The 23,441-nt window shown below is 39.6% G+C and overlaps 1 protein-coding gene across 12 annotated transcripts in view; it reads right to left on the bottom strand.

Moving 5' to 3' along the window:
- The window catches only part of PBRM1 (polybromo 1), a 66,300-nt gene that overhangs the window by 22,520 nt on the left and 20,339 nt on the right, over positions 1–23,441 (bottom strand). For 11 of the 12 annotated variants that reach the window (XM_061458356.1, XM_061458357.1, XM_061458354.1 and 8 more), the window contains 10 exons: positions 21,714–21,930; positions 13,279–13,420; positions 12,775–12,872; positions 9,442–9,718; positions 8,272–8,377; positions 6,345–6,987; positions 4,587–4,798; positions 3,253–3,438; positions 1,432–1,589; positions 244–507 (listed from right to left, as the gene is read on the bottom strand). In XM_061458356.1, the coding sequence (XP_061314340.1) occupies positions 244–507; positions 1,432–1,589; positions 3,253–3,438; positions 4,587–4,798; positions 6,345–6,987; positions 8,272–8,377; positions 9,442–9,718; positions 12,775–12,872; positions 13,279–13,420; positions 21,714–21,930 (2,303 nt within the window). The remainder of the gene's footprint in view (positions 1–243; positions 508–1,431; positions 1,590–3,252; positions 3,439–4,586; positions 4,799–6,344; positions 6,988–8,271; positions 8,378–9,441; positions 9,719–12,774; positions 12,873–13,278; positions 13,421–21,713; positions 21,931–23,441) is intronic. The other variant, XM_061458364.1, reaches the window with a different exon arrangement.

Here is a 23,441-nt window from a genome sequence, read left to right as displayed (position 1 = left end):
GGCTAAACAGCACAGAAAGGCATTTGCAGAATCTAGCAAATACATACACAGTTTATTTTCTGTCTTGTCAATTTGTATTTTGTTTGTATTTGTTTACAAACGGGTGTAACACAATTTCTAACTGAGACATTTATTTATATTTTACTATATCTGGATACCGTGAAACTGAAGTCAGGAGGGCTCGTATTTTGTCATTCTTCATCTGTCAAACATAATTCATGTTCCACTCGTTATCCCACATACCTTTTCAAGATGGACGCTTTCTCCCATCTTACTGTCCTCCAATGATTCAGACTGTTTCTCCTCATCTACTTTGTCTGTATTTGCAAACACAGAAGCAACACGGACCACAGGCAGGGGCACATCTCGTGGGACAAACCTTACAGAGCTCACAGGCATAGTCCACAGTTTAATCTTTTTAAAAGATTTTGTCTTTGCAGAGTAACGTGACTCGCAGACGTACACATCCTCATCTCTGAAGTTTTCAGGACACAACTTAAAATACTCCTGCAGGTTGAAGAAAAAACATGAACTATTTCAGCAACACAAAGGCATACAGCACAGTCACACAGTGAACTCCCTCTCATGCTTCCTGGGTTTTTTGTATGTTTCTATCAGAAGACGTTTTAGACTGATAAAGCCTTTCTGCTGAGTTCTTTTCTTCCAGTTTGACATCCAAGTTATATTAAAAATTAAAAGCAAACAAGAAGAAATCCCACCCTTAGAGAAACAGCTAAATGAAATACAGGCTGTCACGTGAGAAAAGTTGGGTTTACCAAACCAGTACATTAACAAGATCTTCAGCCTAAAACTAGCTTTACAAGACTTCTGAGCTTTGACTTGGAAAGAGGACATGATCACCAAATTGAGGACAGGAAGTAGTAAGTTCCATGCTCATTGATATGTGACTGTGATACAGTGTGATGTAGCCAGCAGTTGTAGTGCTTTGCATCACACAAACACAGTACCTTAAGAAAACTGGCAGAGATAAGCTTGTTGCCAAACAGGCCTACCTCCTCATCGCAAAAATCCTCAGCACAAGGACAATGTGGAATCAAACTTGAGAAAGAGATGGAAGACTTCATTCTCTTACCAAGCCATTCAAGCCTTCCTCTCTGCCAAACCTCAACCCACATGCTTTCATGGGAACCTTTAAATTACCAGCAATTTCTCTACTACATGCTTTGAAAAATCCATTAGCTACTTACCTAACAAGCACACGATTCTACAAAGCAACCAGCAGAAAACACCATAATATGGGTGACCTGCTTACCCCATGCAGCAAATGAAGAATACAAACAGTATACAGGAGCAAGTCCTATTTCATCTAAGTATTAGTAGAACGTCTCGATGTTAGAATGCCTACAGCTCTTCAAGAAAATATCAGAAAACATATTAGTTACTTAAAAATTAGTCTGAACAGTCTCTCACCTTGACAAACATGACCACACATTTGCCTAAAATTTTGCTAACGGGAACTTTATTGTAATAATCACTTTTAAAAACTTCTTTCTCCAAGAACTTTCGTGTTGCGAGATGGAACGTTTCATTTGGCCGATAAAACCAACACCCATAGAGCCATTTCTCTCCTTTAAAGAAGAAAGAGAAAAAAAAGGAAAATAGCATATTCTCTGGCGCATGAGCAAGAATAAAACAACTATAGATTGACTGATTAATCAAATAGTCATGCAGTCATTTATACCGACAGCAAACTGTTTTAGAACAGGACAAGATTCCTTAACTGTTGCAGGTAAGAAAAACCAAGTTGCTTAAAAAGCCTGCTCACTGTTTCTTCCTGTACAACATCTGACTCAGGAAAACAAAGGAGGAATCAGTTCTTATTTATAAATCTTGACTCTCAGGCCCTGAAATAGCTTCAGAGTCTACACAACAATCACCTGATTATTTGCGGAGCCTTGGACAACTGGTTTCAAGGATTTTAAGAACTATTTCTTCCACGTTATACTGTGACAAATTCAAATTGTTCATGATGGTTCACAAAGAAGATACAAATATGCACAATTTTTGCAAAATCAAAGAATATCTGTAACCTGTAGGCTGAGCCAGAATAAAAAGTGCCATTCGCTTTCTCCATCACAGAGAAATCAATGTAAGAAACGTCCGACTGGCCAATGGTCCATCTACCTAAATACACTGCATCCAAGTGAGTGAGCATGACAGGCTATTACAGGAACGCATTAGATCAATACCCACTCCTACAGTCACTGCATTAGGGGTGCTAGAGAACTGTTCTCTTTATCAAGCTATTATTTGCTGCTTATTCCCTTCATTATTTGGTTTAGACCTGTTGTACATGGACTTGTCTCACCCTTTTTTGAGCCTGCTGATATAATCAGCCTCCACAAGCTCCTGGGGAAGCCAGGAGGCTCACTACCCACTCTATTAAAAAGCCAAACACTTTCACATGTTTCAGTCTGATTTATTAGTGTCAATGAGTGCCCTCTAACTCTGGCATTGGTGGATTTCTTGAACGGTATTTCTGCATTCAGTTTATCTATCCACTTCATAATTTTGCAGACCTTCATTATATCCTGCCTTACATTTCTCCCCTCCAAATTTAAGTCATGGTCTCTTTAATCTGCCCTTATAGCACATTTGTTCCATCCCCTTAAAAACAAAAGTGCAACCAAAATGGTTAACTGCATTATACCCCATTGTAGTTCTGAGCAACTGTACTTTCCAGGATTGCTGAGAGTGCACTGTGCTTATCTTGCCATATCTCTAGCTTTTCTTACACTTAAGTACCTGCTGCAAACAGAAGGCATCACTGATGAGAAAAAAACAAGACCGTACTTGTTATGGCTTGATTTGGCTTAGGAGATGCAAGACTCAGCTCAATTCTGAAATTTAACAAAGGCAAGTTCTGAAACCGAGTTGTTCTGTGGAATATTTGCGGTTAAATGTGCCCAACTTTGGTTCAGATTTCTCAGCACAGAAAACCCCTATTGGTGTTCTGCACCTAAGTTACAAGGATCCCATCCCACTTCAAAGACCCTATTCTCTGGGACACTTACCATTTAAAGGTAGGTAGAGAGGAACAACAAAAAAAGCATGTGCTAATCCAAGAACTTCATATTTGTAACATTCTTTGGAACAAAGCAACTCAGAAACAAGAAAAATATTCAGCATTCCACACATACTTCTGCACAGAAAAAGCTCAAACTGGAAGTTTTAAATAGCAATAAGGAGAACTTTCACCATAATGTTTTCCTATAGCAAAGACATCCTTACCAGCTGAATCTTCCCACAGCCTCTCAATACAGACTATATGAGGTTGCAAATTGGCTTCAGCAGGCTCCACGTACACATAATCTCCTACGTGATACATGCTGTTCTTGAAGCTGCAATCCTGGCTGTAGGTCCGATGCAAGCTTGACAGCCCAGCTGATCCAGAAGAATCTTCACTCTTTTCAGCTTCTTATTTCAAGAAGGGAAAAACAGATGTTAGTAGTTAGTAATGCCACATTTCCATCTTAGCCAAGATTACGGATATGAATGCCCCCACACCTTCCCAAGTGCAGAAGTGCCACATGATACCTGGTATGTCCCTTTGTCACTGACTTCCAGCATGAAGAAATATTTAAGCATGTTTTGTGCTGCTAGCCTTTCTGCTACTGGTGCTGCTGAAGGTTGGGTTTCCTCTCTTCAGTTAAATTTTATTGAGTCTTCCCAATTAGTTAAAAGGAACTCAATGACAGCCATGAGCTCTGAAGCCTTCAGAAAGGCACATTTGCTTCCTTTGGGGTTTTTGGCTCTCAAAGGAAGACAGAAAAAGCATGTCACAGCTGTTGTCCTCTTATAATACTCAGCCTGGTTGGAGCAACCAGACTTCACAGCTGCTGACATTAGTGTTACGTGGGAAGAAGAACCGTGTTAGAAAGACAATTTAAGGACGAAAAGCTGACAGTTCTGCTCCCATCTGTGGAAAGGAGCAATTACAGAGCTTTATTCATTCTGCTAGACATGCTCCACGACCATTATACTGACAGTAATAGCCAGGAAGAGTGAAACACAAAGGACCTTCACAGCAAGTTTCCTGCCCTGCAAAATAGCGCAAGCCTCTTCACACTCATACTAGCCAAGTAAGAAACGCAAAAAGGCTTACTTAAAAACCATTTCTTCAGCAGTGGTAAAAAGCATGATCACAGACAACCCCATCAACACATAAAAATCCCCCAGTATTCGTCAAAAAAGAAACGATTAAAAGATCAGCTGGAACAGTCACTGTTAAGTTTATGATCAGCAGAAAGCTGTACTAAGAAGCTATTGTTTTCTTCTACAATATCCTTCACATAAGACTACTGGTACCCCAATGTGTTCTGATTAGAGTTTACATACAGTTAATATCGACATATACCTCCTTCTTTAAAGCCATCTGGCCTGGCTGATAATGATCAAAACAAAATAAACCTTCCATAACTTTAAATTACAAGATCCTTGGTGAACCATCAGGCTATTAAGGTTGCTCCAGGAGGCGAAGCTGCAACAACAGCACAGCATACATCATATCCACAGGTACTTTTTCCAATGAATGCATTTAAAACTAATGAAAATAATGTAACTACCTCTCTTCTCCTCCTCTCTTTTGAGCTTATCCTCCTCTATTTCTTTGGGCAGCTTTTCCTTCTTTTCCTTTTCTACATCATTGTGAAGATGCTTGGTGGTATAGCTGAGAGCAGGTGACAGAAGAATCTCTCCATTCTTACAAAGTTCATCTCTGATTTTAATAAAGAACTGCTGAAGTTCGACTGCATCCTCGTAAATCTCCGAATCAGTCCTGTACAAAAATATGTACACCAAGGCAGAAACATACTTTATGCAGACTGAAACAAGATCCTAAACGCAGAGCCATCAATTGCCACACTTAGTGATAAAACTAAAGCTTCACACTACCAACAGATTTGTGTTTGCTTAGTCGAAGCGGCAGCAGACACTGGCAAGTCATGTTCCACCTGCTACTCTGCTGTCAGTATGTTTTAACGTTTATCCAAAACAGTATTTATGTATATACCAGTCCTGAAACACCAGAAAAATCAAAGGTAACCAGCTGCAACCAAAACTACTTGCCACTGGATCTCTACAATTTGTTAACCTCTGAAAACTTAAGTAATAACAAAACTGACTTATTTTAATTACCCATACTCTGTTGGTAGATGATTTAATATGATTGTTTAAGCCCCCTCCTTCAGGGGTCAAGATCTCAACTGCACATCCCCAGGCACCCTACCTAATCTAAGTAAAACACTGCAATAAGTTGCAAGTGCTCATAGTTTCTGCACAATATTATCATAACTCATTCAACTGTGATTGCTCCAAAAGAGTAATTCACTAGTCAAGCAGCCAGTGAACAGCTCCTCCTCTTCGCTTTTCAATTTGACCATTAGCACAAACCTGGTTATCATAAGGTGTGCCTTTGGAAGATTAACATCAAAATTATCTCAGGGCGGAAACCTAACTTTTTCCTTGTTTTTTAAATGAAAGCATACCTTCCATTGAAGATCTGATAGAGCTTTTGAGATTTAGTTTTCTGAACATCCATATCAAGGAAAGCAACACCTTAAAAAAACTTCAGCCTTTGCCTAATGTTAACATGCAAAACTCATGTGATAAGACAGGGGACTAGTGGATGACAGGATGACCATGAGCCAACACTGTGCCCTTGTGGCCAAGAAGGCCAATGGCATCCTGGGGTGTATTAGAAGGGGGGTGGTTAGTAGATGGAGAGAGGTCCTCCTTCCCCTCTACTCTGCCCTGGTGAGACCGCATCTGGAATATTGTGTCCAGTTCTGGGCCCCTCAGTTCAAGAAGGACAGGGACCTGCTGGAGAGAGTCCAGCGCAGGGCAACGAAGATGATTAAGGGAGTGGAGCATCTCCTTTATGAGGAAAGACTGAGGGAGCTGGGTCTCTATAGTTTGGAGAAGAGGAGACTGAGGGGTGACCTTATTAGTGTATATAAATATATAAAGGGGAAGTGTCACGAGGATGGAGCCAGGCTCTACTCAGTGGCAAACAATGATAGGACAAGGGGTAATGGGTACAAACTGGAACACAAGAGGTTCCACTTAAACTTGAGAAGAAACTTCTTCTCAGTGAGGGTGACGGAACACTGGAACAGGCTGCCCAGGGAGGCTGTGGAGTCTCCTTCTCTGGAGACATTCAAAACCCACCTGGACACATTCCTGTGTAACATTATCTAGGTGTTCCTGCTCCGGCAGGGGGATTGGACTAGATGATCTTTTGAGGTCCCCTCCAATCTCTAGCATACTGTGATACTGTGTGATACTGTGAAGACAAAGGACCTGAAAAATATGGCTCCACTCACCTGTTCATTCTCCTTGCCCTCTCCAGTACCTCAAACATATTCTCCTGGAATAAGTCCAATCTCCTATAGCGATTATTTTCAACATTTTTTCGGATAATATCAAAAGTCAGAGGAGGTTTATTTGGGAAGTTGGGATCCACAGCAGGAATCTCAGCTAAGGAGTCACTGTAGCATCTGCCCTCATCATCCTGGTGGCTCATAACAGATACAAAAAGGTTATGGATAAGTTCCTGAATCAGCAAAGTGACATTGGGCACGTGAGAATCCTCATCTCCTTCTATTTCTCTCCGAGTTTCAAGCAAAACTTTATGCAGGACCAAGGCATCTTTATAAATTAAAGACTCTGGCTCATTATACGTGCAAGCGTTATTGAACATCATTACAAAGTCCTCTACCATGGAATCAATATCCTGGTATTTATTTGCCATCATATGGCTTCTGATCTTCTCCATGTCAACGGGCTTTTTAATGGTCACATAGTAGTCCGGAAGTTCAGACCGAGATGGCAGCCTCAAGAAGATGGCACTCAGTCGCCGGCCTCGTTTATCGGTGTAATTCTTTACTGCTTCATACACCTCATTCAATTTCTGTTGCATTGGAGTCATGTATTTCGATTTCTTCGGAGAAATGCCACTTTTTCTACCTAAGCAGACAGAAAAGGGAAAAAAATAAAAACCATTACAAAACCAGAGCTTGTACACTCCTTTGTCCATCTCCCTTCCACTGGAGAATTGCTTATTGAAGAACCACTCTGCGGTATGAGCAGAAGAGCCGCAACATGGAGCCCATCCCGAGTGGCAGCTTCCTTTATTTTTCAGAATTGTATGAATATTTTTTCAATGCTGTTTTTGTCAAACACAGAATCATAAGTTACTGTGTTGAAGGTATTTTCAGACTTAAGCACAGAAAGCACCTTTTCTTACCTAATGTTATTAATGACTCCTCTAAATTCAGTTTGGTCTTACTAGCTCTACAGGAATTTCTCTCTACAGCCATTAAAATCCAGCCATCACAGGGTTTCTGCTATCACTAAAATTAAGCATTCTAACTAGTATCAGATTCCTTTAGGACAGGTTTATGCCAATTTAGAGAGGATTATTACAGGTAAAATGTAAAATAAGACCTCCAATGGGATTATCAATCAGATTAGCTTTTTGATTAATTCAGGATCTCTGTTATGGCACTGCATGGTCTCTGCCTGTGAATTCTCTAGTACCTGTACCTTACCTAAGAGCTGCACAGTTCTATTTTCAAGAAGACTCTGTACAGTTATCTTCTTTCTGCGCAATTTTGTCCTTCTCAGTTTGCTCAGTTCTGGACACGTTTTAAGGGGACATAAGATTTGAGCAGCAGCCAGTCTAGTTTGTGAGAGTAACAGCTCTAGGCACAGACACTGTTGGAAATTTCTGTGGCTTTCATGGTTTTCTATATTTTTCTAAATAAAGCTCTAATTTCTTTTATGGTTCTGTGCAAATCCCTGTGCAAAGGCACAGATTTTCCATGCAAATCAAACACCTGGGAAACTCTTCAGGGAAACAAAGTGTTTTACTCGGTCTGAGAAGCACCTTACTTGTAAGCAATCCCAGCAGCACACATTAAGTGTGCTAATGCACTGTTACTGAGCATGTAATGCAACATCTAACATTTGGATGACACCGCTTGACTAAATGCCGGCCATTCCAACCAGTCTTAAATTTTCCTTCTTCATTCCCAGTTACCTTTCTTAGGAAATGCTATAGGCAACATCTAAATTCTATCATATAAATACACCGTTGCTGTCATGATTTTGAAAATACAATTCTGCTTTGCATGTCAGTGTAAATTTGCAGGTCGCATCTCCTATTCTAAAGGGAAGATCTGTTAATCTGTATTGTTGGGTATTCCGAAGTGTTGACATGAGACATAGCAATGTACAAGGCTGCCTTACTTAGCTTTAGTTTAGGGGATGCAACATCATCATCTTCAGCTAGGGGTCCCAGTTCTTTCCTTTTTTCTTTAAGGATCTTTTCCAGCATATGGGCATCATTGTATACCTATTAATCAGTAAAGTAATCAAAAACCAAACCAAAACAAAGCAAGGTTTACTGTATTTAAACTAGTTTAGAGCTAGCCCCCAAGAAACATTTACATGTTAGTTTGAAAAAGCTGAAAGCAAAACCAAATACTTGACTAAAAAAGAAGGGTTTATTTCTCGAATGTTCACCTTTAAGAGACTTATGCAGGTAGGCAGAACTGATCAACACAATCTAAACCAGGGAGAGACAAATCTTGAATAAATTACCCAATTGAGCTGCATTTCTATTCCAAAGACTATAAAACAGCAAGGTGCAGTTATCTTTATCAACCTTCTCATCAAACCATTCTGCTGAGCAACCTCCTGAACTACTGTGATTCCAACAAGGTAGAAAGGACTAGAACAGTACTCCTGGGTCTTCAAATCCAATCCCAGTGAATGCAACCTCATCATAAAGTCCTTCACAGTAGCTGATCAAGTTCCTTATTAGAAATAGTTGGAGGTTTCTTACCACTACTCTGTTCCAAAACATCACGTTTGCTGGCTGAGAAACATTACAATATAGACACACCCTACAATCTATTTGTAAATGAAAAGTGTATTCTTTTCAGACTCCTTCGGCTAGGCTCAGCAAGTCAGGTTTTCTAGTCTGATCTCTCCCACACTCTCCCCCTCCATGAAAACAAAGATGGTTTCTTTCCAACTAAGACATCCCTTCTCAGTGGTTCTGTGCTCCAAAACATGCACTGATGACTGCTCACTGTGTGATTAACTGAGGATGAATAATGATAATGTAATAACTGGATTATGTTTTAAACCATAATAGGAAACATTCAGCTGATACTCTTTCAGAGGACAGTTTAGCTAATGAGAAATAAATCTAACCTTTACAAGGGAGCCTGCTGCATTTCACATTTATGTAACTACAGACAGAGACAGAATTAGCAGAAAAAAAGTCATGTTTCTATTTTAGTTCAATGAACAATAGCATAAATAATGTGAGTAACAGTCAAAGCTAAACCATCCTATCATAACTTGTATGTCTGCAAAGAAGCAGAGGTGACTGCAGAATCAAAACAGTACCTGGGAGCCTTCCTCATTGTAATGCCTTGCATTTCGGAACATGAGCTTCATGTCTTCAATCATGGCTTCTTCCCCTGCATACTTATCATTGCGGATGTTGTGTTCTATCATTTTCAAGTCCATTGGCTCCAAGATAATTTTATAATAGTCTGGATAGTCCTTTTTGGATGGCTTCACCATAAACAGATCACAGAGCCGTCTGCCTGTGCCTGGCTCTCGAGCTTCCAGAACTGCATTGTATAAAATCTTCATTCGTTGCTTTCGGATATTCTTTTTACTGTTAGGTTAAGGAGAAGAACAAAAAGGAAAAGCAAAAATGTCAGGGGTTCCTCTCCCCACTTCCAACATTAATATCAAAATGACATTACCCTCTACCATGTAAAAACACCACAAGCACCTGAACACACACACACACACACACACACGAGGTTCCACATCAAGACAATGTACTAGAAACATTAGTCCATTTGCAAGTAACGACAGCATTATAACCAGCAGTCCACTAAACAAACAGGAAAGCAGCTTTAAAATACGATTTTTCTCTCATTCATGTAATGTGTTCTACAGAATAAAAAATTAAAGTTTTCAAATGTGCAAAGCTCAAAAGGAGCCCTAAGCACTTTGCTGCTGCAGAGAAAAAAGATCAGTCAGGACTAGGCACCTGCATCCATGACTTCAAGATCTAGTGCGAACAGGGAAAACCCCCTCAGCCAGCATCTGTATGACTACTTCTGCTGAACAAAGAGTATCAAAGACTTGAGATACTTATGTCAGTTATTCTGTATCTTCTTTAGTACCAGTTATAAGAAAGTAAGAACATCAAGAATGTAGTATAAAGAAGGGTCTGAATTGCTTAAACATCTGCCAGCCCCAGCCAAATGAAGTTACAAGACAACCAAGCTTGCCAAAACTGCAAACCCAAGTAGAAAATGGCCACGTACACAAATCTTCAGTTCTATGTATAGCTATTATGGTTGTCTCAAGAAGTTTGACAGCACACCCAAGACACTGCTTATCAGGAAACAGTTATGTATGACTCCCTGTAGATACACTACATGATCTACAAGCAAATCAGGTAAGGGAGAGGAAAACTTATGTCAGTAATGTCTAGGCTCATCTCAGACACTGTAGCACTTTGATATGCATTCTCTACAAAGCACTTTTAAACCAGCTTCCAAATTTCAGTCTCTGTAAGACTTACTCAAGTAGTCATACCTTTAACTGTACTATCTGTAAAGACAACGACATCATCACAAACTATCTTCATTTCCTGAATGTGCAAACCTGCACTGTACAACTTGTTAGACACAAACAGCGTCACAGATCTGCCATCATCTGGATCTTTTCCTCCTCCATTTAAAATACGCCTAATCCAGCAGAGCATCGTGCCTCAAATACCTCTTGCTCCTTGGCGAGGTCAGCAATATAACTGCTGAAAATTAATGTCACATTATGTGAGAAAATTCAAAATGTACCTTCTATAGGTTAAAAAGTTCTTTTTTCTGTATTATCTTCAGTGCTGAAAATGTTAGTTAGTGGTTCACACTAGCAGATGAGCAATGCCAGAACACAGACATGCTTCCAAAATCCACATTTTAGCACACTTCCAAATTTTAACATTCAGTTCAATGGAAGTAGGCAAAGCAAAACTGAAGCAGGAATAGTAAAAGGCCATGCATCTGATACATAAAAGGGTACTTCCAGGCAACTTTCTTCTCTGTCACTATTATTCCCCAATGGGATGTATTTTGCCCGGATTATTATTTTCTTTCTTCAACAACATTTTGGAATTCCTCTCAGTGTTTCCCTTCTGCTATCACAGCATTTACAGTCTTCTTTTACTTCCTATCTTGCAGCAAGTGAAACTGATAGCAAGCTCCGAACTGACAAGATCAAAAGCATATTTGGCATGAAGAAAAAATGATTCTGATTTCCCTCATTTATGAGCACTACTTTTTCCCTCTTACTGTTCTTACATGACAAGACCTGACAGACTTTTTCTTTTAAGCATTTCAGTATTCTCTTGCCCAATGTGATCAAAAGCAACGTAGGGTTAAAAGGACACTGATGTCAGTTTGACTCGCTTGATGAGGTTAGTACATCTCTTTGAATACGAAGATCACAAAACTAGCTATTTTTTGGCAATTTGTTCCTACCTGATCTTCATTTGGTACTGTTGGCTGTCTTACCATTCTTCCTAGCATGCCCAGACTGCACCACCTCCTAAAGCCATGTTAACATTTTCTCTCGGCAGACTTTTTATGAACATACATCGCTGCACTTACTCGGCTGGTCTTAAGTGAATCTCTGCTGATGGTCTATTTCGTTCCCTTCTTCCCCCCACAACTGCTGTTACTTTGATAAAACAAAGAACTAAAAATACAGGAAGCGGAAGGTTCACCGAAGAAAGTTACACCAGACAAAGATGTTGAAATTACAGTTTTACACTGGCGGTTGCTACTATTGCAATATTATCAGCAGTTAGAACTTATTTCAAATGCTACCATGAGGCAAGCTAGAGAAACTACCCCTTGTAGTGAAGTGCATCATTAGCATTCACACAACAGCTTTCACTTTTAAAGAACGCTTGCCATAAGCCACCATTATTGCTCACTAAAAAGTATACTTTACATCACTGTGAATTTTGTTCATGTTACAGTATCCAGAATAACCAACCTATTATCAGTTTATCTGTTTGTCAAATACCCTCTTTGGCATAGCCGCTTACAGGTAAGTAACAGAAGAGTGTAAATTCAGAAGGGAGAGCGGAGCGGTCCTCTAGCGTTAATGACAAAAACTCTTCAAGCAGAGTTCATGCAAAATGAAAGTGTTTGTGCCAGGAAACCTCACCAAATAACAGTATTTGTAGACTAATACTATAAAATTTCAAAACACTATTCAGCTACAGTGTTAACTCTAACGATACTCTGAAATTGCTACCCAAACTACATAGTCATATAATAAAGAAGTAGTAGAAAAGTAGCCTTAGTTGCTAACAACCCGTGAAGACAGTCCACACACCAGGCTAAAAAAAGGTAACACAAATAAACACCCTGATATCCACTGACAAAATGACTTCATTCAGTGCAACTACAGTGTCCATGCCATGTGATGCACTGAAGTTGTGTTGACAACTGCCAACTAATGAATAGGCAAAAAAAAGGGAAAATAAAGTCAGCAAATAGTTTTGAATTAACTGGAAACAACACTTAATGAGGTTGTTTCAGAATTACAAATCCTTACACAAATGCAAGACAACATTGTTTTATATTCTCTTTAACAAATAAAAGCCGTAGCAATGTCATAGTCTGCAGAAACTACAGAAGTGCATACCTTTTCCTTTTTGAGCTTCCAGTATCAGACGTAGCTGAAGAAATCATACTGTCCCCATCCTCAATGTCATCTCTTCTAGCAAGCTCCTTCTTCTTTGCCTGAAAAAAGAACAAATCCCTGAAGCCAAACTCAGTGCCAGACATTTCCAGCACAGTATTAAACATCAGAACAGATCAGATACACAAAGAAAAATGCAACTACAGGTTTTGAGACTAAAAAATGTTATTTCCAGTGATTTACTTAATATAAAGTTGGGTGATACAAAATAGCAGCGTAAATCTTTTTAACTGTCAGAAAAAAAGTTGAGGAAGCTGCCATTTCAGATTGCAGCACTTAACTGAGAAAAAAAAAATCACTCTATGATGCCCTTCATTCCCATATTTCCCCCTCAGCAAGAAAATACTACTGCAAGTACAGGTCTGGTTTAAAATTATTTGGGAAAAATATTAATTAGGGAAATAAATTCACATGTGAAGTTATATCCTTTTGATCTACTGCACATACCTGCATAACCTGCTGCATTTTCAGTACTCTTTTATAGATGGCAGAATTGGGAACATTGTAGCGCTTGGCGTTTTCAAACATCAAATTCAGATCAGCCTCCAACTGATCTAAAGTTTCATATTCATGGTTCTTCAGTTTGGTTCTGCAAAGCAGAAATACCAATCACGTATCTCAAGAGTTACACGCTGCAAAACAGTTCTTTCACATCTTTATTTTCACAATAAATCAATATCCAAAGAGCTCTAATTACACAAACGTGTTTCCTTCTTCTGATGCTGCAGTAATATCTTCTGGTTGTAACTATATTAAGGAACCGTATCTCCTTTTGAAGAATGGTTTTAAGTATTCTGAAAGCTGTCCTCTTGAAAGCTGTGCAGACTGAAGTCCTGTTTTCATACTCAGAGAAGATGTGATACATAAAGGGCAGAAGCACAACCTGCTGAGATCGCTCCAGTACCCCATAGCTGTGACCTGTAGGGCCTGGGTGGGGATGGATTTCTAGCACAGAATGGCCACGTTCCCAAGTCAGCAAGTGCCTGCGTGGAGCTCGACATGAACCAAGGATGAAGGAGGATGTGGGTAAAGAAGCAAAAGGAACAGTGCAAGCAAGGTAAGATCTGTTAGCAAGTTTTAAAGGTTAAGTTCCCATACGCTTATTTGATCAATTGTATACTAGTTGCTGCATGCTGCAAGAATATGTATCAAAGCATAATATACTAAGCTATTGTACATGCATCCATTTATAATACAGCAAGCTACTGAATATGTATCTAATTATACTACAGCAAGCTATTGTAGATGTATCCAAATGTTATACAGAGAGCTATTGTATGTGTAGCTGTAACTGCTGTGCGCTACAAGAATATGTATCCAATTATAATACAGGAAGCTATTGTAAGCAGATGCAGACAACAGTATAAAAAGGATGGATGCTTTGTAATAAACAGCTTTGGTCTGATCACACTGATCTCTGACTGAGTCCATAATTTTTCTGTGGCACCTGGGTATGATATCAGTGTGATGGGTTAGCTCTGCGCAGCCATCAATGCTGCCTTCCCTACGCATCAGTTCCACTCATCTTCAGTGAGAGCCAAAAATGCCCAACACCTCTCATGTTAACCCACTCCAATTTCTGCCCTCCCTTAAAACCACCTGATTGTTCATTGGTGCTACCTGTAAAGTTTAATTCATGTGAAAACAGTTAGAAAAGGACTAATGACAAAAAATTACCAGTTTTCATGTGCTAAACAGATGACTCAGAGCACTAAGTTTGCCAACAATTTAATGTATTTTCTTCTATTTCCTTGCACAAGTGGTGAAAGCTCTAGCCAACTTTTTTAAACCTTCCAATACCTCATTAAACACAACAGAAAACAGATGTCTACAGCAACATAAAAACCAAACCCTATCACAACTATAAAACACAATCATCCTCCTTCACACCTCCTTTCTCACCCGCCTGTCACAAACACCAGTGACAAACCACCTTCAAACCTAGTCTGGTTTTTACAGCACCCAGCTGAAAGTTAACCTTAAGAGTTTAAGACATCAGTAGCTTGTAAGTCTTTATGCATTATATTTTAGATTATTTTTAGTGTTTCCAGCTGCAGCAACAGATAATCAAAAAGCTTTCCTATGAACCTCACTTACTCTGGAATTCCAAAAAATAGGAGAGTTACCAATAGTTTTCATTAGATTAATAAAAAATACAATAATAAAAAATCCCAAATACACCCTCAAAAGCAAAAGAGTTTGGGTACCAAATAAATAGCCTCAATTTCTATCTTGTAACACTCCAGCAACAATTATTTGCATATGTGTTAAGGAATATGTGACTGGTATTAAAAGATCAAACCCAAATTAAAATCCCATTAAACTCAGGATTAGTTTGCCTTAAACCACTAGCATATGATGCATAGGCTCAGAAATACTAAAGGATGTAAAACCTTCTTGAGTCCACTTCACGCTCTTGCCACTATCTGATAACAAACATTACAGGCCACCTTACATCTTCTCCAGCTGACCTGAACGTACTCTAGTGCAGAAAGCAAAATCTATACAGTAAAATGCATGTACTTAATTCTTGTAGTCTGACAAAAATATTGACAAGCAATTACAGGACTTTAACACACAAACACTTGTTGGTGTTACAAAAGCTAACACATCATTAAGGGAACGCTCAAGGAAACATGAAATAGAAAGGCTTAAAGACCTGAGTTCAAAGCCCCTAAAGAACAAGCTCATACTTACCCAAACCACCAAAAATTGAATTTCATTTTTTTTCAAAACAGATTTAGAACATTCTCATTTGTCAAGGCACATGCGGTAACAAACTGTATAGACAAGCAGTCAGTTCCTTGTTTACTGATGTTTTTAGTTATCACTGCAGAGAAATGCTGACCAGCAGACTTTAATCTTCCTTGGATGCAGACAGCATCAGCATAATTTGTTTCTAAGTGACAACTCATACTGACAAATTTATAGAATTAAGCTCTAACTAAGGATCTAATAAAGTGAAGAGTACCATAACTGCCTTAGATTTGACTCTTAAATATTGCAGATGAACGTCTAAAATGTCTCAATGCTTTTTATTGACAAAGACAACTGCTGAAGGACAAGGAAGGGTTCATGCTTCAGAAATCCTAACAATCAAGCTGAAATAAAGTCCTCTCAAGACCTACTCAACAGCTCATGCTCTTGCAAGTAAGCAAGTCTGCACGCAACATTCTTGCTTTTCAACTCCTGGCTCAAATTCTGCTTAAATATTAGTTATCACATAGTTTACAAACATTCTTTGCCACCCTGGCAGTTTGCCTTCTTCCAAAGTAAAACAAGTTTGGACAGACTGGACAGCAGGAGGAAGAAAAACTGCAGGTTTGTGGTCTTCCAACTAAGTCACTAAATTACAATTACAGAATGGCAAGTTTACGCTTTGACTGCTGTTCCATGAGGTCTGCATTCAGCTTTCAGAAAGAGGAACCTGAAGGACTACATCTTAATTGAGGTACCACTTCTCCAATTGGCCTGCTTAAACCACGACATCAGTTCAAACTGTTTCTACTTCCTATCACTTGCTACTGCTCCTCTTAATGTGCAGCTTTTCTGTACCCATCTCAAAGTTGCCCTTAAAGAATCACTGAAAATCTAGGATTACATTGACTACAAGGCTCAACAGTAATGACCATCCCTCTGAGATAGTAAAGACAACAGACAACTATATCCTTATCCCCTGTAAATTCAGAATCTGTGAAGTAACACTGACACCATACTACAACTCAGATTTGCTGATTAGTTAGCATATCCTGATCAATCAAACTCTGTATGTTCAGGTGCCAGTTTTCTCAGAAAAGGGGGAATTAGCCATATCCCTTGGAGCAGAACAATTTCAAAGCAAGCTGCAGGCAGAATAAGCAAGGCAATAGCGTTTCCTAGGGAACATATCCCACCTGCAATAGTTTTCTTTTTACAGAAAGTGCATTCTGTATTGGTTCTGTACAATGCCATGAACTGCGGGCTCTTCATATGAGCCGATCTCCCAAGCCACTTGACACTAACAAATGTGGGATTTGCTTTGTTCTTGCTCCCAGAGAGGCAGCTCATGCAGACAACAGAACACCACTGTCACATGCTTCATCTAAAAATACAACACTAACTCCACATAGCCTTGGTATCCCACACTAGCTTCCTCTGTGTGTATTTAGGCAGTGACCTATCCATACTGCAATGCAGCAGTTTAACTCTGAAGCACCAAAAAGCAGAAAAACCATATGAAACCACCATTAGACTTAAGTATACCATTCTATGTGCACCGATCCTCTGCTCTCTCGTGATCCTGTGGAAAAATCTTTTAAGCTCATGGCGAAGGTGCAATCCTGACAGTAGCTCACAAGTGAAGAAAAACAGCTTAGTTGTATCTTACTCCTTGAAATCCTAACCTAGAGCCAGAAGACGAGAGGATGAGAAAACACTGCCTTAAAAAGAACGATAATTCAAATTATCTTACCCCAAATAAAATCTTGCTTCTACCAGCATTTGTTTATTCACAACCAAATAATCGAGGTGCAGCATCTGATTTGAAGCAAATAACCTACATGTTCACATTGGTACTTGTGAAAGGCCTGACACCAAAAGTAAAAATCCAGACTTGGCCCATATAGCTCAGAAAGGCAGACAACTTCCCACCACATACATGAAGAATGAAAAAATTCATAGGCACAGAAATAACCCTGTTCTAGTCTGTAACTAACCTCCCACCTTACCATGCTCTTTAGCAAACAACAGGATGATTAATTAAGAGGGTTATGCACAGAAGTACTTTGAACAGTTTTAATTACACTCTAACTCAGCAGAACTCGAGCATTATGTCTTTCCTGGATTTAGAGTATGAAATGCAGCTTCACAGTACGTCTTCAAAAGCCATCTCATCAGTCTTGGAAGGAAAGAATTTTATCAGCATCAGTTCATTTCACAAAGAGAGGCTAAAACTAACCAAGTCGATGGCTCTACAGGAAGGCTCTGCCAACATAATGCAAATTAAACTGATACACTAGAAACCAAGAGCAATTTCTGTGAAATGACTGGCAGTGATACAAACGTACCTGAAAGCATGAGGAAAACTTGGACAAGCAGAATTTTAAACATAACCACCTTTGCAAAATGAGGAAAAAGTACAGTCTAAAAGGTACGCTACAGTTACATAAGGCCACTAAGCCTAAAACAACGCTGGCGTGACATTTAATTTGGTCAAAATCAGAAGAAGAATAATAAATCCCATACAGTAAGCTGGCACCCAACTCCCTAGAAGATCTACTGGAAACTCATCAGCTCTTCCAAGTGGAATATCTGAAAGAACTGAAGACAAGAGAGATACTCTCCCCACATGATCAAAAGACCCATCTCACTAGACACACACGACGCCTAAAAAACTCCTAGAACCAAAAAATACAAGCCCATGGCTAAAACCAGCTCTCATGTAACTTAGTTTCTTTTATTCACAAACTGTGAAGTGCTAACCCTGCCTCTTTAGGAAAAAAACCCCAACAAACAGTAACAAAGAACCTGTGATTTTACACAGGCCTGAAGTACAATATGCAATGAAAGTACTTGCTAAGGTAGGAAAACTGGTTATACAGACATAAGATCTAAAAAAAGTACAATATTCAACAAATATGAAACTCTATCAAGTGAAAGGAATGAAGGAACTGCTAAATCTCAGATGAAGGGAAAATTTACAGGGTATTCTTAATATTTGAAAGACCTATTTTTTTTGTTAGAGAGTACTTTTCCAAGTGGCTCACTCACAAACACATGGAACACAATGTCATTTTTCAAAAGTCAATGCAATATATCTTAATGTACTTTCTTTTTAATTAAGAGCTTAAGTTATAATGGGCTTAAGCTCTGTTGTTTTAAACAAAACAAAAAGTTCTCTATAAACCATTCAGGCTTTAATCCCAAGAGCAGTCTCCTTTAATTCAAGATAAGTTTCACTCCTTTAATTGCAGCATTACTAGACCTTGCGAAATTATAACACAAAGTATGTTCAAATTTAGTACAAGTCAACTCAAATAATCAATCCAAAGGCAATAAGACTCACCACAAATCTCACAGTTCCAGGAGAACCTCAACACACCCCAGTGCAGTGCAATGACACGTTTAGATTCCTGTGTAGCAGACCATTGTCCAAAAGGATGCACATTCATAAGAAAAATGGATTTCAAATCCTCAAACAGCAGACGTCACACAAAACCAACTGTGGTTTATATTAGATCCAGGCACTTTCTTAAGCAAAAACTATGACCCCAGGTTCCTGGAGCTCAAGACACCAGGGAGTGCCAATGAAGACTCTAATTCCAGTGCCCATGCACCCACACCACTCACGTGTTCAGGAGAGAACTGCTGCCAGGGAATTCCCTGGAGTACTTCCCTCCTTGGGTGTAGAAAAGCATGATCCACTTGCTGTAGGGATCATAGTTACCAATGCTGTAAAACGGAATTAGGAACACAGTTCCTGTAAGCGTGCCAGGATCTAGCACTCAAGTACTGGGTAACTGAACACATTCTCCTGCATGTGAAGTCTGCAAAGTAACCTCCACGCCATGTACTTGAACCATACCTGGAAGTCACAGCCCTCAGAGTGTCATGCCTTTCATTTTCAATAGGCTACTCTTGCTCTACTCGTCTCAGCTATGCCTGCTGACAGGGCAAGAAGTAATGAGAACAACTTGAAACACATGAAATTTCAACTGAACACCGGGGTGCTGTGAGGCTGGTTCCCAGGAAGGTTGTGGAGTGTCTGTCTCTGGAGATACTCAACACCTGACCGGGTACAGTTCTGGGCAACTGGCTCTGGGTGACCCTGCTATAGCCAGGGGTTGGACCGGACGGTCTTCCTTCCCACCTCAGCTGTTCTGAGATTCTATAAAGAGCAAGTCAGGAGGAAACTAGCAGAAAAACTAAAGCCATCAGAAGGATCACCTCCCACATTCAGGAACAGCTTGGGATCTGCACTCAGCTCAAATGACTGAGGGTTATAACTCTCAGAAAGTGACTGAGGCTGGGATAGGTATTATGAACATCTCATTAAAACAAAACACACCCATACTCTCTCTAGAAATCATACACTATTTTGTAAGGCTTTTCCTGCATTTAACACACACAAAACCTCCTAAAATATACGACTACCTGCAAAATTTGCAACGGCCACACATTTCACAGTGCACTCTAGCAGGATAGCCTAAGCAGCCAGATGCCAAAGTGGAGACAGGAATGCCAGACTTTACTCCAACACCTTCAACTTTTCACTAGGACAATTAACTTTCCTGTCCCCATCTGTGAACACACGATATGCTCTTTGCATGTACATCTTAAAAAACCCCAAACTCACAAAACACAACGTCTCACCACCACCAAAAACCACAAACCAAAATGTCAAAAATTGCTAAAACAGTCGGACTATTACAAATACTGTACTTGAACTTGTGCACTACAAACACTCATTTCTAAAGAGAACTGCCTCTTTTTATTTTCTAAGCTCTCAGGCAATAAGTATTTCACCACCACCACCCTGCAGTTCTTCATGTATTTGCATGGAGTTTCTGTACTGCTCACATAGCCAGATGCCACCTGCCCACACTGGAAGGAAAGCAGAAACACAGCTGCTTCCCTATGGCAAATTATGTGTCCTATGACTGATATCAAGTATATTCTTACTGGAAGGTCTCTCCCAATTAAATCTGTTTATAGGTAATTTGAACCAATATTCTTTGGTACATTCAGACAAAAAGCTTCCTGACAATTATCACCAATTTTTCTCAATTTCACCTTTTTTTCCCCTCCATCAAGAGCATTTTGTGCTTTGTTCAAGATACTTTCTTTGCCAAGCCAACAGCTGTACTAAGACGTAAGAAAAAACTGCTTTAAAGCTGCTGATGGATTCATAACCAGTGGGGGAGCTCTGTACTTGTTCCCAAGTACATGCAAACATCCTCTGACAGGTTAGAAAAGAAAGGAAAAGAAAAAAACCAGCCCAAAACTCAACTGCCCTTCCTCCCCCACAAAAAACCCAAACAAACAAACCAATCAAAACCCACAAAACCAGCTTAGTTTCTTTCTCATTTAACAGAGACACTGCTTATTCCCAATTACACCAAGTCTAGCAGGTCATATTATGGTAAAACTAAAATTTAGACCCATGATTAGAGTGGATTACAAACACAAGAACAGTGCTAGGGCCCAGACCTCACTTAGTAAAGGACCCACAGCCCCAGCGGACACTGGGCAGGAGGCCAGGGCCACCTGAGTCTGGTCAGTGCCATTAAGATCTGTTAATACACTCGGGACCCTGACACATATCCATCACAGTAGCTTACCTTGGACCACTCAGGTTTTTGATGTGACACCTGCACTCTGGCAGCTGATGAACCTTTCATGGCTCACAGACTCATGAAGGGTTACTGCCTACTTCAATCCAGACTAGCTACCTCAGGAATAATTATCCTCAGTTATACTATGACCAAGACAAAAAGAACATAATTACAAATATCTTTTTACAATTCAAATTGCTGAAGCTTAATTCAAAAAACATGGCAGTGAGAGGTAACCAAGCCCTCAGGGTCAAGGAAAAAGAATAATGGGGGTTCTGCAAAAGCTTTCATCCCTGCTGCCCCCCTAGCCTTCACAATTATTGATATGGCAACCTTTAAGGCACATTACAGATGAAACTCCATCAAAAATAAACCAAGTGACAGCCACCTATAAAATATGATCAAAAGACTGATGCAGACTGAGTTGAAACAAGAAGCAACCGAACATAAAGGACAGCTGGCATACACTGCATTAGGTATTAACAAATTGACTACAAGGTAGGATTCTGGAAACAAAGTAAGCCCTTGAATAGTTTCGCACCAGATGTAGTTTGCATTCTGTTTTCTTACCTGATCTGCTGCAATGAAATAGGTGTTTTAATTTGCTGATAATAATCAGGATACTTTTTCTTGGAAGGCAAGTGGAAAAAGGGTTCAGATATGAGCTGGCCCTGATTATTTCGGCAACTTCTAACTGTGTCATAAAGCTGATAAAGAGGATTAGAAGTGTCCATGAAGGAAGTAATGCTCTCGGCTTCAGATTCTCCCTCTTCATAACGAGCAGCAGCTGCACAGAGAGAAAGGGAAAATTGGAAACTCAGTAGGACAACTCAGAGTGGGGTTTTTGGATGGCTTTTCAAATGGATAAAGATCTAAATCAGAAGAAAAGGCAGTCCCTCAAGCGAGGGCGTTCAGCCACTCTCTGGCAGTCAGATTCATACCTCAGAAAAGGACATCACAAATCTATTGTATGAGCCTCAAGCCGACAAAAAAAAATGCACTTTATCTAGTTACTGGAATCTCTCTTATCAGATGAGACTTCATTTCTGCCACTGGTAATACACCCTTACCAGCTACAAGTGCTGAGAGTCCATATCAGACTCCATAACAGGACTGCTCAACCACACACTACCCAGACACCAGCTACACCCTTATTTACCCATCAAACCATTAATACCAGTATTTGTGCCAAATACATTTGTATACCCCACTACTGTCATACTGACACACCGCAAGGATACAAATTGACAAACCATGTCTGGAAGCTTCAAAGGTGCCTGGCTAGTTAAGCCAAATGGCCAAATTCAATATGAATGTTTGCACATGTATCAAAAAAGTGACTTCAAAACTTCTATAATCCTTTAAACCATGTTAATCACATCTCGGCTCAAAAATTGTGAGGCTTAGCAGAAAAAAACCTGACATTAAAGCCTGAAGGTGCACCTCTAATTTACAGAGCAAAATAAAGGATAAATATTCTAGAAATATTATTAGCATTCTATATTTTTATATATATATATAATTAGCATAAATCTTTCACAATTATTTACAACTTTCATAGCAAACCTAGTTATCTATATGAAGTATGTACTATGCTTCAGGTTTAGGGTGAGTGAAAGAAATGCTATGAAGAGCTAACATTCACTGCAGGTAAAATTAGAAGAAACATGACATGAGCAACAGAAACACAACTGGAACAAAAAACACTGGTAGTGGAAATACAGGATGGAAAAAGTAAATGGCCACTCCTCCCACACTTGTCAGTAACAGAAGTGTTGTAATTTGCACCTTGCAGACAAGCATAACATAAAATCTATGCGGGTGTGCACATAGTGGAGTTAAATTATTCACCCTTTTTTTGCCTTCTTAAGAGTTAAAGTTTGAGGGAAAGTCTGGCAGATGACACACTTGGTCATTCAGTCCCACAAAAGGAAGGCAGTTCTCTAACACACCAAGTTTCCAGCTGGCATTTTTGTTATTGCTCAGCAGAGGCTGGCGATGTTTCAAGCCTTCTCCCCAAGTTCAGTAAAGACGCAACAAAACGATGACAAAGCCAGGGGACACTCTCACTACATAAAAGCATAATAATACTATCATTTTTTCCTCTGCAGTCTGACACTGCAGATCTATGCGAGTATACGATGTGTGGGACCTCCCAGACAAGTTAGATGGAAACTAAAACACAAGCAGACCTTGTGCAAACACATAACGAAGATGTTCATTACCGATTCAGGGAAGACACTCCAAATTACCCTAATTTGTGTATGCCTACAAATTATCCTAATGTGTATGCCAGTC

This window comes from Pezoporus flaviventris, unplaced genomic scaffold (genome assembly GCF_033815535.1).
Source record: "Pezoporus flaviventris isolate CSIRO_AGI_PZ_B2104156 unplaced genomic scaffold, CSIRO_AGI_Pfla_v1 ptg000026l, whole genome shotgun sequence".
NCBI lineage: Eukaryota > Metazoa > Chordata > Aves > Psittaciformes > Psittacidae > Pezoporus > Pezoporus flaviventris.
The sequence above is the reverse complement of the archived record's forward strand: the minus strand, read 5'-3'. Positions and strand labels throughout refer to the sequence as shown.